General features: G+C 32.2%; 1 protein-coding gene and 1 long non-coding RNA gene across 2 annotated transcripts in view; both read left to right on the top strand.

Moving 5' to 3' along the window:
- Positions 1-8,150, top strand: part of LOC121122009 (uncharacterized) — a 28,900-nt gene extending 20,750 nt beyond the window's left edge. The window contains exons 2-3 of the mRNA XM_040717019.2: positions 6,105-6,286; positions 7,672-8,150. Of these exons, the coding sequence (XP_040572953.1) occupies positions 6,105-6,286; positions 7,672-8,034 (545 nt within the window). The 3' untranslated portion in view covers positions 8,035-8,150. The remainder of the gene's footprint in view (positions 1-6,104; positions 6,287-7,671) is intronic.
- Positions 8,151-9,656: 1,506 nt separating this feature from the next.
- Positions 9,657-11,682, top strand: LOC139905977 (uncharacterized). Its single transcript, XR_011781152.1, has 4 exons — positions 9,657-9,905; positions 9,976-11,114; positions 11,168-11,307; positions 11,369-11,682. It is a non-coding gene; the product is annotated as an uncharacterized lncRNA (long non-coding RNA).
- Positions 11,683-13,438: the final 1,756 nt, after the last annotated feature.

Below are 13,438 nucleotides of genomic sequence, written 5' to 3'. Positions count from 1 at the left end.
ATGTGTTGTGATACTCAAAAGTGTTAGATACACCTTCATAGGTTTAATTGATGGATGATACTTTATTTGATCCGTATTCAAAAAAGTCGTGACGATGCATTTTCCTGATTAATTAAGTGCAAGTTCCTCATAGAAATTCGTATATAAATACAAATATAGTCCAAGTCAATTATAAGAAAAATCATTATAGCCTGACTTAGTATTGCTGTTTTCTGTTGGAATTTTGCCATGTTGTTTTATGTCTCTTCTTTTTCTGTTTGCTTTAATTGCAAGACTCATTAGCAGTTTCATTCAATCGATAATCTGTATAATTATATTTGAAGAAAAAACAAAAATCATCCAAATAGCCGATTTGTCAAAATATTTGTTTAAGAAAGACAAGAAGGAAAAACATTTAGAGTTACAAAGATAAATTAGGAGATGGAACATGTGTACTTAAATAATACATCTATGTATAATATTCATAGCCCTACTACATAAATGGATGAAAAAAGAAAGATTTCTTAAAGAGATGCACTCCGCGCATGAATTCCTATTCCTCATTATTATTTTAAACCGTTTTTGAATGAGTGTTTAACAAAAATGTACGTTCTACAATCTACACGGTTGAAAGAGACATTTCATCAGTTCGTTCATCATTTGACTTCTCCGTGGGGAATCCTTCATTTCCTTTGACAATGAACCTCCTATGTATTCGCCTATAAGATATCATGTCGTCACCTTCATTGTATTTATCAACGTTTTAAGCTTAAATCAGATGATATTTACGACGATACCTCAAACCAAATGAAGCCTAGAGACCTGGAATAATTACGCATAATTTGTATTCCCATATGAAGGGAATATGAAAGAAGGGATTGTTCCAACAAAGAAAAAAAAGTCAACGTTAGTTTTTACTTCATTCCTTCATGAGGGGAAATAATAATAAAAAAGCCTAGCTGTTAACCTAATCATTCCATTGGTCTAGAACTCCATGCCTAAAGCCAACAATATCAAAAATATCATTTTATTTTGTGGTCAGCAGTGTTGACTTATTACTAGACTTGGAATTTGTGAGCCATCGCTCAATCACTTACAAAATCTTTGCTTAACTGTTATCATTCACAGAAATCTTGATTTTCCATTTTTGCAAAAAGTTGGATAAATAATTAGTCATGGTAAGATCCTCCGTCAAACAAGACTCCAAAAGATTTCGCCAATTTCAAATTTGATCCAACTACTGATATGAACGTTCAAGGTCTTTTTGTATGTTTAAAACTACCAATACTGATCGAAAGAACAAATTAGCGGAAGAAAACCCTTTTAAAATCTTGATTTGTTGATATAATTGAATAAAAAATTATGAATAAATATAAAACATCACTAGTTTCTTTAAACTATCCTAATAAAAATGTATTTTTCCTTTAAATAAAAATTGCTTAAATTTGATAATGTTGATGCTCGTCTTTCAAAATGTTAATGGTCTGATTTTTCTCTTTTTTGCCAAAAAAAATCTAAAGTCTAGTTATTAGATATTACTCCGTGGAAAAGTATTATAGTTAATTTCCTTATGACTTAGAATCAAGAGTACTAATATTACTTTACTTTATATTACTTATTTTTCGATATTCCCTTAATATTTCAATCAATTTGGTAAGCTTCTCACATTGAATCAACTGAATATTTGTAAATGGATATACAGTCGTACACTTAAAAAACTAATTTCTACTTCATTTTCTTTATTAGAAAACATGTTGGTAGACAAGTTGTAATTTTGTGCTAATTGTAACCAAAAAATGAAATAAAAAATGCTCCAAAGATATTGCAATTGAATATTCTTTAATCATGTAATTTTTGACTTTTTAATCCAAATTACTAATTTAACTAGACATATTCTGTGGTACACTATAAAGTTCAAATGCCCACAGTTATATTACTCGTAAATAAATAATAAATCCTTTGTTTTAATCCATCAAAATGAAATGATAGCTTCAATTAAAAGCTGGTCATTACAAGGGCTATTATTTTATTTAATATGGCGTTATGGGATATACAAATTGTAACTTGTACAATCTTCTTATACAAGTTACAACTTGTACAGGACATGGATGGGTACTTGGACTAGATTCTTAATCAGTCATTTTTCTATTCCCATTCGTCTTTTTTACCATTAATCAGTCCGATAAGTCGATCCTTCAGTCCTACGGTCCTAGCTGTATTTTTACCATCTTCATTTCTAGCTAGGATTGAAGAAAACATAAACGAACAAGAGAATGAATGATAGTTAGAACGTATATATAATCCTTGTGTACATTATACGTTCTACATCGTCTACTTAAAACTTCAAATATTTTGTCTCTTTGAAAGAAGTTAGTTACTAACTACGACATTTCAGCTGTTGTAGTTACCATAAAAGGTTGATAAGGATCGATCCTAGGATTGAGTACTGCAGTCTTTTTAATTATTTTATACCGATCCAACACTGTATCATAAATAGATACCAGAACAGGGGTACCAAGAGGCCATTCGTTAGACAATAACAATTAAAAGTTGCATGATTATGTTGTCATCAATTTATGACGTCAGCCCCCTTTTGAATTGGTTACGGTGCTCCTGTATGTAATCTGGGTCCTTCGCAGGATCATCAACCCACACCCTGCAGACGCCCCTGATAATAGTTAATTATAATTATTATCAAGGACTTGACGCAGCATCCAGTTCAATGATCACCATAAAAACACCTATAATTATTACTATTATTGTTGTATATACGTGAGTAGACATCAGTTTTATTAAATTGGCTATAGGTATATTATGTTATATCATATATGTGTATAAGGTGGTATTAATAGTTCCAATGCCTCAAGGAGGAGAAATAAGATAAAGATGATATACTTTTAAATTAGTTTTTCGCCTTGTGTGGCATTTTATTTGGGGGAAGGAAAACATGTCGAATACATAGAGAATGGTAGGCGCATATGTTTGGTAGTGGTTGTTCTCATGGAGAAGGGGGGTAGAAGTGGAAATTAGTGTTAGAGATATTATAGGTAGGTAATGATTACTTGTAATAATATCTTTGAGTATTTTTTTCCCCCGAATTAGTTTTCATTTTTGGTTGTTATTTTGTGATGTTAAACAGACGTGTTTTTTTTGTTTTTTTTTTGTTATGCGTTTTAAAAGAAAAATGAATTTAATGACTTGTATCTATTACAAGAAGCTTGAATGCATTTAATGACACTTATACAGTGGCAGTGTTGGAACCATAGGGCTATTGCCAAGCCCCCCTCCCTCCAATGAATTTTTATAGATATAGGAATAATAATTGTTCGTATTGCCTAAAACATTTTAAATATCACATTTTCGGAATTTTTTTTCTACTTGTATTCTATTCAAATAAGGTTATTCTTTCAAATTTCGAACTTGTTGAAGGTAGACAATTTATAGCTCTATTCCAGATTTTGACAAAATGTAAAAACTTTCCACGATCCTTCTAAGGATTGTTTTTCAATAGTATTTTGCATATTTTTGTCCAGTGCCCTTTGGTTTCCTTTTTACTTAAACTTGTTTCTCTTAATGCGGAGGGGGAAAATGCAATACCCTAAAGGCAACTATTTTGTTTTCCTTATCGATAAAGTAAAGACGAAAAAGCTCCGAAAATCGGGCAATACATTTTGCTCTTTTGAGCAATAAATTGAAATGTGGAGAGGCAATTCATGGAGAAAACCTGAGATCAATATTTTGTCCTTTCTTTAGAAATACAAAGGATGGTTGATAGTGATTCGTTGGATGTTTTGATTGTTTTTAGGGGCTGGTCTTGGCTTTGAGGTATAAAATGCATATTCACGTCAATGCAACGCAAATCTTTTTAGCAATTCATATTATATTCTTCTAGGTTTTGCATATATCTAGATGTACGACATGAACAAAAAAAAAATCCCTTTCAAACTTAAAAAAGGTTACAAATTAAATCAAATACTTCTTTATAAAGTATTTATCTGGATATATCAACTATCTAAGACAATGGTTCTCTAACTGAAATTATTTCAGCTTTTTTAATGTGTAGAAAATATTAACAAAAAAAAAATAATTATGCCCAAACTTAATATCCAATAGCAAAGCCTTAACCTACAGGTTTGGGTAGCAAAACATGGACTTTTGAGCCTCTTCGCTTTCATGACCTTTGTAAGAAGGTAACGTGGGGTCTTCGTGCATGAGGACAATCCTAAGTATCTCTTAACGGCCTCACTTTTTGTTTTTCAGGAGATGTCTTCTCCATCATTTTTTATGTTGTCCACCTTAAAAACCAGGCTCCTGAAGCATTTCACAATGTTCCTCACTACCTCAACTTCAGCATGAAGAATATCTGAGCTGCGTTGGCTTTTGGCTTCTTGCTCACTCATGATGCCAAAATGTTTATTATAGCTTGTTTATGCACAAAGAATGCTTGAAACAGAATGTCAAAAATAATCAGTAAACCTTATTATATTAATGAGAAAATTAATTAAGAGTCCACTTTTCGCTGCAAAATCCTGTATTTATGACGTTTCACGTCACTGAAATACACATATCACAGGTTGAGAACCATTGATCTAGGATACATTTAATTAATTAATTATTGCAACGTACTGGCAAATCTACTCTAAATTCTACATTTAAAATGATTGAAACTTGTACAAGCCATGTGCATAAATATCAGTAATAAATAATATTTTGTAATTACCGGTGCTAAATGCCTGTATTTAGCTAATATTATGGTCCTGTTACTTCGTTTACCTTTTTGTTTTCCTTTTGCAGCGATTAAAATATGTGTGTTTAGGGAAGAACGAAAAAAAAAAAAAGATTAAAATAATATGTACTTATTTATTTATGTGAGGTAATTACAGGTATATAGCATTTTAAACTTGTTATTTTTATTATTTTAAGGCAAGCAAAAAATAAATAACTAAATATACTCAACACGTTTAATTAAAGTCCCAAGTATTTGATAGCTCTGCCTGTTATGTACATACATGTCTTTTAGGACAAAACAAAGTTGCCTTTTCATAAAATGGAGTAGGTAACTGCCCAATACATAGTTAGACAACTTTTTAATTCGTTTCGCTACTTATAAATAGTGTCCGAGGTAAAATCGTGGATTTGACTATAAATCAATATAGATAACTTTAGGTTGTATATTTTTAAAATAATATGCTACATTATTAAAAGTAGGCACTATTCTAGTAAATCAACAATATGAAAAACTTTCAAAAATCAACAGTTGATAGCAACGAAGCGAAAAGGTAAAGGGTGTCTGATTTGCTCCACCCCCAAGTGAATGTTGAGGAGATCATGAAGGTTGTAGGGTTCTCCTGGAGTCTTTTTCACTAGATAAAAAACGTGATGGCTTGAGTTCAGAGCCTTGAGAGGTCCCTTGGAAAATGTAGACGCTGGAACATTGGGATCCTGGAGGACGTGAGCAATGCAATCCCCGGAAATCTGACCAAGCCGATGGGGGCAGAATGTCAATAACTTTCAATCTAAATAATTGGACTGTGTTAGATATGTAAAGAATTTGGAGAATGCCTTTTATGTTGGACAACATCGGCAACTGCTTTCAACAGCAACTAAGGCCAACTGGATTAAGAGAGACCCAAAATTGTTGACATGGTCGAACCATAATGGGTCATAGTTTGCATCTATTCACGCATTGATCCTCCTTTGAATGTTCCATTTTAGATTTAGTAGAGAAAAGAGCCTGGCTCACCCCTCGCCCATATTTTGATGACCTCAAGGCCTTCATCAAGAAGTGCTTCAACACCTTTAGGCACAGGTTAGAGGATATGGTGGCACCCAAAGGAAGCCATTTTGAAAAATAGGAAGCTATATCAGTAAAGAATTTTGTAGCAATGCTTTAATGCTGTATTCCTGTTCATTCTTGTAAAGTTTAACCTATCTTTTCATTATCAAGAAGTCTGCAATTTGACCTCATACACTGTACAGTATTTGTTGTAATACATGATATATTAAATATTTTTGTTTTTGTGTAACTATCTATGTTTAGAGAAGGCTCAGTCCATGTTCATTAATATTTTTTTTCTAAATCCTTATGAATAAGTGCTTTTAAATAATAGACTCCTTTGTTTCAGAGCTAGATCATGCACAATTGTCATTTTCAAATAAGCAACCTCCCAAAAAGAAAAGAAAATCTCGAACTGCTTTTACAAATCATCAAATATTTGAATTAGAAAAAAGATTCCTCTACCAAAAATATCTCTCACCAGCAGATCGAGACGAAATCGCATCTCATTTAGGACTCTCAAATGCACAGGTAAGAGAGGTTCTTTCTATATTTGTACATATGGGTTTTGGGGACCGATGCCGAGGATTTGAAGTTTTAACCGAATAATTTATGGATTAATCAGCCACTAACGTTTGAGATACCAGTAAAAATAACCTAACAAAAGTCCAAACATGACAGCAAATTTATATTTGTCTCTTGTCCACTCAAATTTGGGCTGGAATGAGCTTTCTCAAAATTGAGCCGGAATTATATTATTAAAATTCTTCATCACAAAAGATTTTGTCAAATTACATGTTAAAATATTCAAATGTAGAATAATTTTATTTCATTTATGGGCAGATTGCCCATAATGGGAATAACAGTAAAAAAGGGGTGTCCCATTTACTAGTAACAGGGGCGTCCGCAGGATTATATTTATATATATTTAGTTTCCAAAAAAAGAGATACCACTTTTTTCACTTTTCATTCTGACCAAAAAAAAATATTTATTTGCTAGGTGTTAACAGCCCCTCCAGCCCATACCCTGCGGACGCATCTACGTACCTAGTGTTGTGTATGCCCTTATTTAGGACTGAATACTGCAGTCACATCCAGTTCAGTCCTGCATATCAGTTCAATCCTTGATGACGTCACTCAACTACAGTTCTTCTTAGTTTATTCAGTTGGAGTAATGTGAGTCCTTCGGACCAGTTCAAGGGCTGATGGGACTGGTGCTAAAATTGGACTGGACTTAATATAAGGACTGACACAAAAAGTCGTACTTTAAATTGTATTGATGTTGTTTGTGTCAAAGATATTAGTTAAGGGGATATGGGATTTTCAAAAGTTAAATAATGATAATAAAAATTAACACATGACTTATTCAATTTTTTCATAAGTCATATAGTTTCAGAGATGAATAAAATATCTCTAATAATGTGTCACTTGGACAGATTAACGATTAATCTAATACTAACTAAAATTGGCAAATTTAATCGGCTCGCCAATACATCATTCGAGTTCAAAATACATGCGACCCGTCAACACAAAATCAAGATTGAATGATTTCAGTTAAAATTTCATATTCTTCTACATATTCCTATAGCCACTTTCTATCAAAAAAATATTTTCAATAAGATGTGGCTGTATATGCCACTTGAAGAAGCAAAAATTCATTGTCACAATAGAATAAATTGAAATTGAAAGACTTTTATGAAGAAAGTCAAATGAAGTCACAGAAATCAAATGAAGATTTTAAACTATAGCCAGTAAATTTCCCAGCAATTTGAATACAAATCCTAAAATAATGAACTAAAATATATGTTCATGAAAAATTGGACTGTATATTTATTATCTTTCTTGATTTTTGTTCTTAATGTACTTAATCCTTTTATCTCATACAAATAGCTTAACTTTTTGTTTCTTTCACATAGGTCATAACATGGTTTCAGAATCGTCGAGCCAAATTGAAAAGAGATATGGAGGAACTTCGTAAAGACGTGGAGTGTACATCCCAAGTAATACCTCATCATCCAGGTCTTGCCGTTGCAGCAGCCGCCATGGCTCAACGAAGTCTCTCATCCCCAACCAAGTTTGGACTTACTCACCACGCCCCTCATCATCCTCTTCCTATTCATGCATCCCCACCCTCTAGAACCTCCTTTCTTACGAATATTAGCAGTAGTAGTAATCACAATGGTCATTCTCCGGGAAGAGAATTCTCTTCTTCATCCCCCACGAGATCTGAAGGGGACAGATCCTCCCCACAAATTAGGGTGACTGACTCCGACGGATAAAAAACATGGGATTACCTGCTCGTCTTTCTCTCACTTCACTTTTCTTCATTAATATATATTAAAGTCATATTATTACCATAATAACCATCATTATTTTAATTTTTTGTTTTATAATAGCCCCCCCGCCCCGCATCTATTCCCTCCCTACACATGAATGACATGTATCTTATCTTATGAATGAATCTAAGATTGTACTGTACAAATACAGATTAATATGTAGTTGATATGAAGGATTTTTTTAAACTTTGACATGTCATTACCTTCATTGTATCTTGTTGCAAACCTTTCCTCCAGAAAGAAAAAAGGCCATTAATCAGCGGGGTATAATTAGCCAATTCTTCTTAATTATAAAATTATTACTATTTAATCATTGTTAATTGGACATGAGGAATCTAAAAAAATATATACTATCCCTAAAGTGGTGTGACTGTCTGTAGCTTGTTGTTTAAAAAGAATGAGGCATGCTCAGAATCATAGGACAATTGCAAACTTAAAAATATATATACTATTCACAATGTTTGTGTGCAGACTGTAGCTTATTGTTGAAAACAAGGGCGCATGCTCCGAATAAGTTTGATAGGACCCTCGTTGTAAGTAACAAACGTACGTTGTTTGTTTTTTTGGAAAAATATTATAATTCATAGAGCTGTATTATTTTTCCACAAGACGGCGCCACTCTCTGTCGTTTTGTTTACAAACGAATATAAGCAAACAACGCTCATGCCCCATTGTCACAGCGCCTTCTATGTGAGTAGCATACGTATGTTATTTTTTATTGAATAATATTATCATTCAGGGTGTTGAATTATGTTGCTGCAAGACGTCGCTTTGTTAGCAAACGAATGTAATTAAACACAAGGGAATTAACATTCTCAACTTAACAAGAGCGTATTATAATTCAACCTATCAATCTTCAAAACATAGGTAAGGAGAAAAAAAGCAGACAAATCGACAGCTGACAACAAAATGTAGTGTGTATTTTGCGAGGATTCGCTGTGTTGAGAGACGAAATAATATATTACCTGTGATTTTCTTTAAATGATTCTTCAAATAAGTTATTTCAACTCTTTACAACAGCGACCTTCATACATAATTATAGACGAATCCTCTCTGGCTCATATTTTCTTCCCTTAACCATAAATAATATATACAACATGATATCATATAGGCGTAATAGACTCTAATTATACTATGAATAATTTTATTGTCCGAAAAAATTTGTTTATATTATTACTTTTATCTTATACAGATTTGATGGGTTCTATGAGTCAAAGTTGATTCCATTTTCTTTTTAATTAGTTATCCCCCCCCCCAACCCCCACCTCGACCACCATCATTTATTGATTATATAAATATATATATTTAATTGTATTATTATTCTTTATTATAAAATTATCATTTCCAATTATAATTATCCAAATAAATAATAGTATTTTTTAAGTCTAAAAAAGTATACAATATACTCCGGAAAAATATCTTCATTTTATTTGTTAGACGAAACTAAAATTAGGGAGGTTGCGTGATAATCTAAATTTTATACTCCGATATTTTTTCTCTTATGTTTTAAAATATAGTGGCAAAACGAGACGATTGTTTGTTATTATCAATGATGAAAATCCTTTGTAGAAGGGGCATGTTAAAAAAAAGATTAATCAGCATAGTAACCCTGTTAATTTGAAGAATATTTTGGAGGAGATAAAGAATAATGCCCAGTATGTTTCATTAGAGTAGCTATAATCACCTGTGACAAGGGACGAAGGAGAAAAGGATATAAACAGGGATATTTGCCAGAATTACTCCAATTTCGATACCCAATTCTACTCTGAGTCCAAAAAGGACTTATAATGATAACTCCACAACAAGTCCAGAAGGTTATGCTCCATTTTTTATTAGGACACACGAATGTTCAATCTGGTTTTGAATATAATTGAATCTATTTAGGAAAAGACGTTCGCTACCCAGGAATTCAATAATAATGAAAACTGCTAAGGAAAAGAAAATTCATTATTCAGACTACCAATTCCAAAAAAAAAGGCAGGCTAAAAAATACAGCAGATTTTCATCACTGGTCATTATAGTTCCTGCTGTCTGTATCTCAAATGAAAGACACCGTAAAATGAACGTCGTAATCCTGGCAGTTTGAAGAATGTTTGGGAGGAGAGTGGCTTGGCTGTGATGGCATTTTTTTGGATGAGCTGAATCACTCCTAACTAGAATTAAAAAACATAGAAACAAAGAAGAGAATGAATGATAGCTAGAACGTATAGAACGTGAGGCTATACGTTCTAGCCTCACACATCCTACTTTAAACTTAACGTATTTTTTTCCTATTTTAAAGAAGTAATACTGAACACTAAATGTACGAATCTAGCTATGTCATTAATAATTTCCATTAATGAATGAATTTGAATTCATTCAAATATCTCTGTTTTTCTTTGGCATCAAAATAACAAATATTAAGGGTTTTTCTTTTTAAAGCCATTTAATCAAGTTTCTTTCAGATTCATTGGAAATTTCTCCATTTTATTCAATAAAATATCAACTATGAGTCTGCAAGTTGAATTAGGACTTGTGACTTGAGTGAAAATAATATATATTAACTTGCCTTCATTTTTGACTCAGACGGATTTTCTCCCAAATCGAGTTCACTTAGAATTTGTATAAATACTAAGAGTAATTTAGGAAATACATATATGACTGTGAATATTTTTGTCAATCTTCTCCTTGAAGGGAAATTTAGATAACGAGATGTAACCTTCAAACATTCTTCGTATATAATATCTTATTTTCCATCAAAGTAAGGTGAACAAAATCCATATTATTATAAGGTGACCAGATTTTTGAAATGAAAATGGGGACATTTTGCAATATGGTTATGTAAAATCATTTGAAATACAAGGGTAAACATATCCCTTCCCGAGGAACCATCATTAAATTAATGGAGGATGTTGTTACTGATGTCATTTATAGAAATACATATAAAAATGTTTTGAGGCATCCACACCAAATGACGATCAAGTTATCAGTAAAAAGTATTTACGAATATCGAAATGGAACTCTGAATTTTGTACTATCTCACAGTAAGTATTCAATTTTTTTTTAAATCTAACCATAAAATATGATTTTATTTTAGCTAAACATATCAAAAATTATGATACACAACTCAGTAAAGGGCAAAAACAACTGCTTAAATGGTCACAACAACGGGGGTAGTAGCTTTGGATGGTTTGCAACTAGTTTGTCTGAGACTACTTACTTCGCTTTAAGACTTGGGTATGATAATTAGGTTTTCCAATATTACATAGTCAATAAATATTACTTTTTATCACTTAAGGCTTAGCTATGGTTGATGGGTTCCAAGAAATGGTGTTCAGAAAACTCATAAAAGGCAAAAACAACTGTTTAAATGGTCACAACAACGAGGGTAGTTACATTGGGTGTTGCATTATAATTAACAATTGTGTATATCCTTCATGATAATAGTATTTTGTTATATAAGCATACCTAAATAACGGGGAAAATCTTTTTGATGCTCTTAATAGGGAGTAATATCGCCGGACATTACTACATAATTAGCTTTTGCTCTAAATCTTTACGATGAATTTATTTCTAACATTTTTTTATTAATATATTTATTGTCTAATTTTATGATTTTGACATTTACTTTATTTTTAATAATTAGTTAGATCTCATCGGTAGAGATATATCTATCCTGTGCACAATTGTATATAGCAACTTCCACATGAAGAAGAGGGGTGATTATCTTTTTGATTAAACTCCACGTCTCGCTTGTGTATTGTAACCTAAAGTTATGACATATTTAACTGAATTCCGATGTTAGAACAAGAAAAATTATCTGGATCAATCTATTATTTCAATATTCTGTATTTATAATTTATTATTATTAATAGTTATATGATTTTAATAGTTTAATTTTGTATATTTAACCTAAATGTTTAATGGTTTATTTTTTAGTATGTAGATTATATTTAATTAAAGCCTTCTTTTTTAAACTTTGAGCTTCAAATATATTTCAAATACTCTACTTTGTCGTTTCATTAGTTATTATTCTGAGAATAAGGTTCATAATGAATTACAATTTCATGGAGTGTGACGTTTTCAAATCTACTGTAACGGATAAAAAACGTCGAAGTCAATTTGGCTAATAAATACATTCATTATACCCTCAAAAATCATAATAAAGCAGACAGATGATAATCACATCAGTATTTTAAACAATGATACCATATGTCTTTTTCCCCCCTTCTCCTTGCACGCGTTTTTCTCTACAATATTATCAACTATAAATATGAAATACCAGATTGCAAAAAAAAAAAAAAAAAACAACCGTTAATTAACGTTTTCTCTCACATTAATAAATATTATATCTTTGGTTCATCTTGACAATTTGAAGAATGTTTGGGAGGAGAGCACCTGAGTTTTCATGACTTTCCTTAGATTAGCTGCAAGCAACTATGAGATGAGATCTGAAATTGTCCTTGTTGGACTCAGGGTATAATTGAAGATCTACATTGGAGTAGTTCCAGCCTATATTATTACTAGATACAAAATGAGGTTTGTATTTATTTCCTTCATCAAATAGGTGTTCGCAGCTAATTTAATAAATTGTCGTGGCAGTTATGCTTCTGTTCTCCCAATCATTCCTCGAATTGTTAATTTTCGGGGTTTTTTAGTAAACTATTCGATAATATTATTTCCATCTATAACAATCACTATGGTCCAAATATTCATCAACATCCTCATAGACATAAAGACTACTTCTCCAACTTTGAACAAATGTACAATCGATATTTGTTTGACCTTTTGAGACTTCTGTCTTAATGTTAAATTCCACATGAGGATGAATAACCCAATACGTTTAGGACATATCGTCAAGGTTGTGCCCAGTTCAGGTTCAACGGTTCAATCAGTCTCAGTTCTTTCATTTCAACGGGTTTGGTCTCGGTTCTTTTTTATACAGGCTCGTGTTTGGTAACAGGCACTTAAAATAAGAGGCTTTGCTAGAAAATTTGGGCCCAGGAAATGATATAAAATACCCACATGGCCGCAGCTACCTTATACGCAGTGTGTATAGTGCACTAAGTTCCAGCTGGGGGACCGAAAGTTAATGTTGTTAAAGACAATGGTTTAAAAGTGGGCCGTGATTGGAGGCTAGGGGGGAGGGGGGATGGAGAGAAGATGGAGAATTGCTTTCAGTCTACATATACATAGTACACATTTTTCGTATAAAGAAAGCCTCAGCTAAAAAGGTATTAGTGTAGGGAGGCATTGGCATAGTAAAGTTTAGGAAATCCTGGCTTAAGAAATATTATAGTTATTATATTATAGGGGCCCAACAAGTTTTTGTAACGGACCTGGATCCATAATCTACCCCATCTTTTAT

The sequence above is a fragment of the Lepeophtheirus salmonis genome, chromosome 7 (genome assembly GCF_016086655.4).
Source record: "Lepeophtheirus salmonis chromosome 7, UVic_Lsal_1.4, whole genome shotgun sequence".
NCBI lineage: Eukaryota > Metazoa > Arthropoda > Copepoda > Siphonostomatoida > Caligidae > Lepeophtheirus > Lepeophtheirus salmonis.
This window is presented reverse-complemented; position numbering and strand designations above follow the sequence as displayed.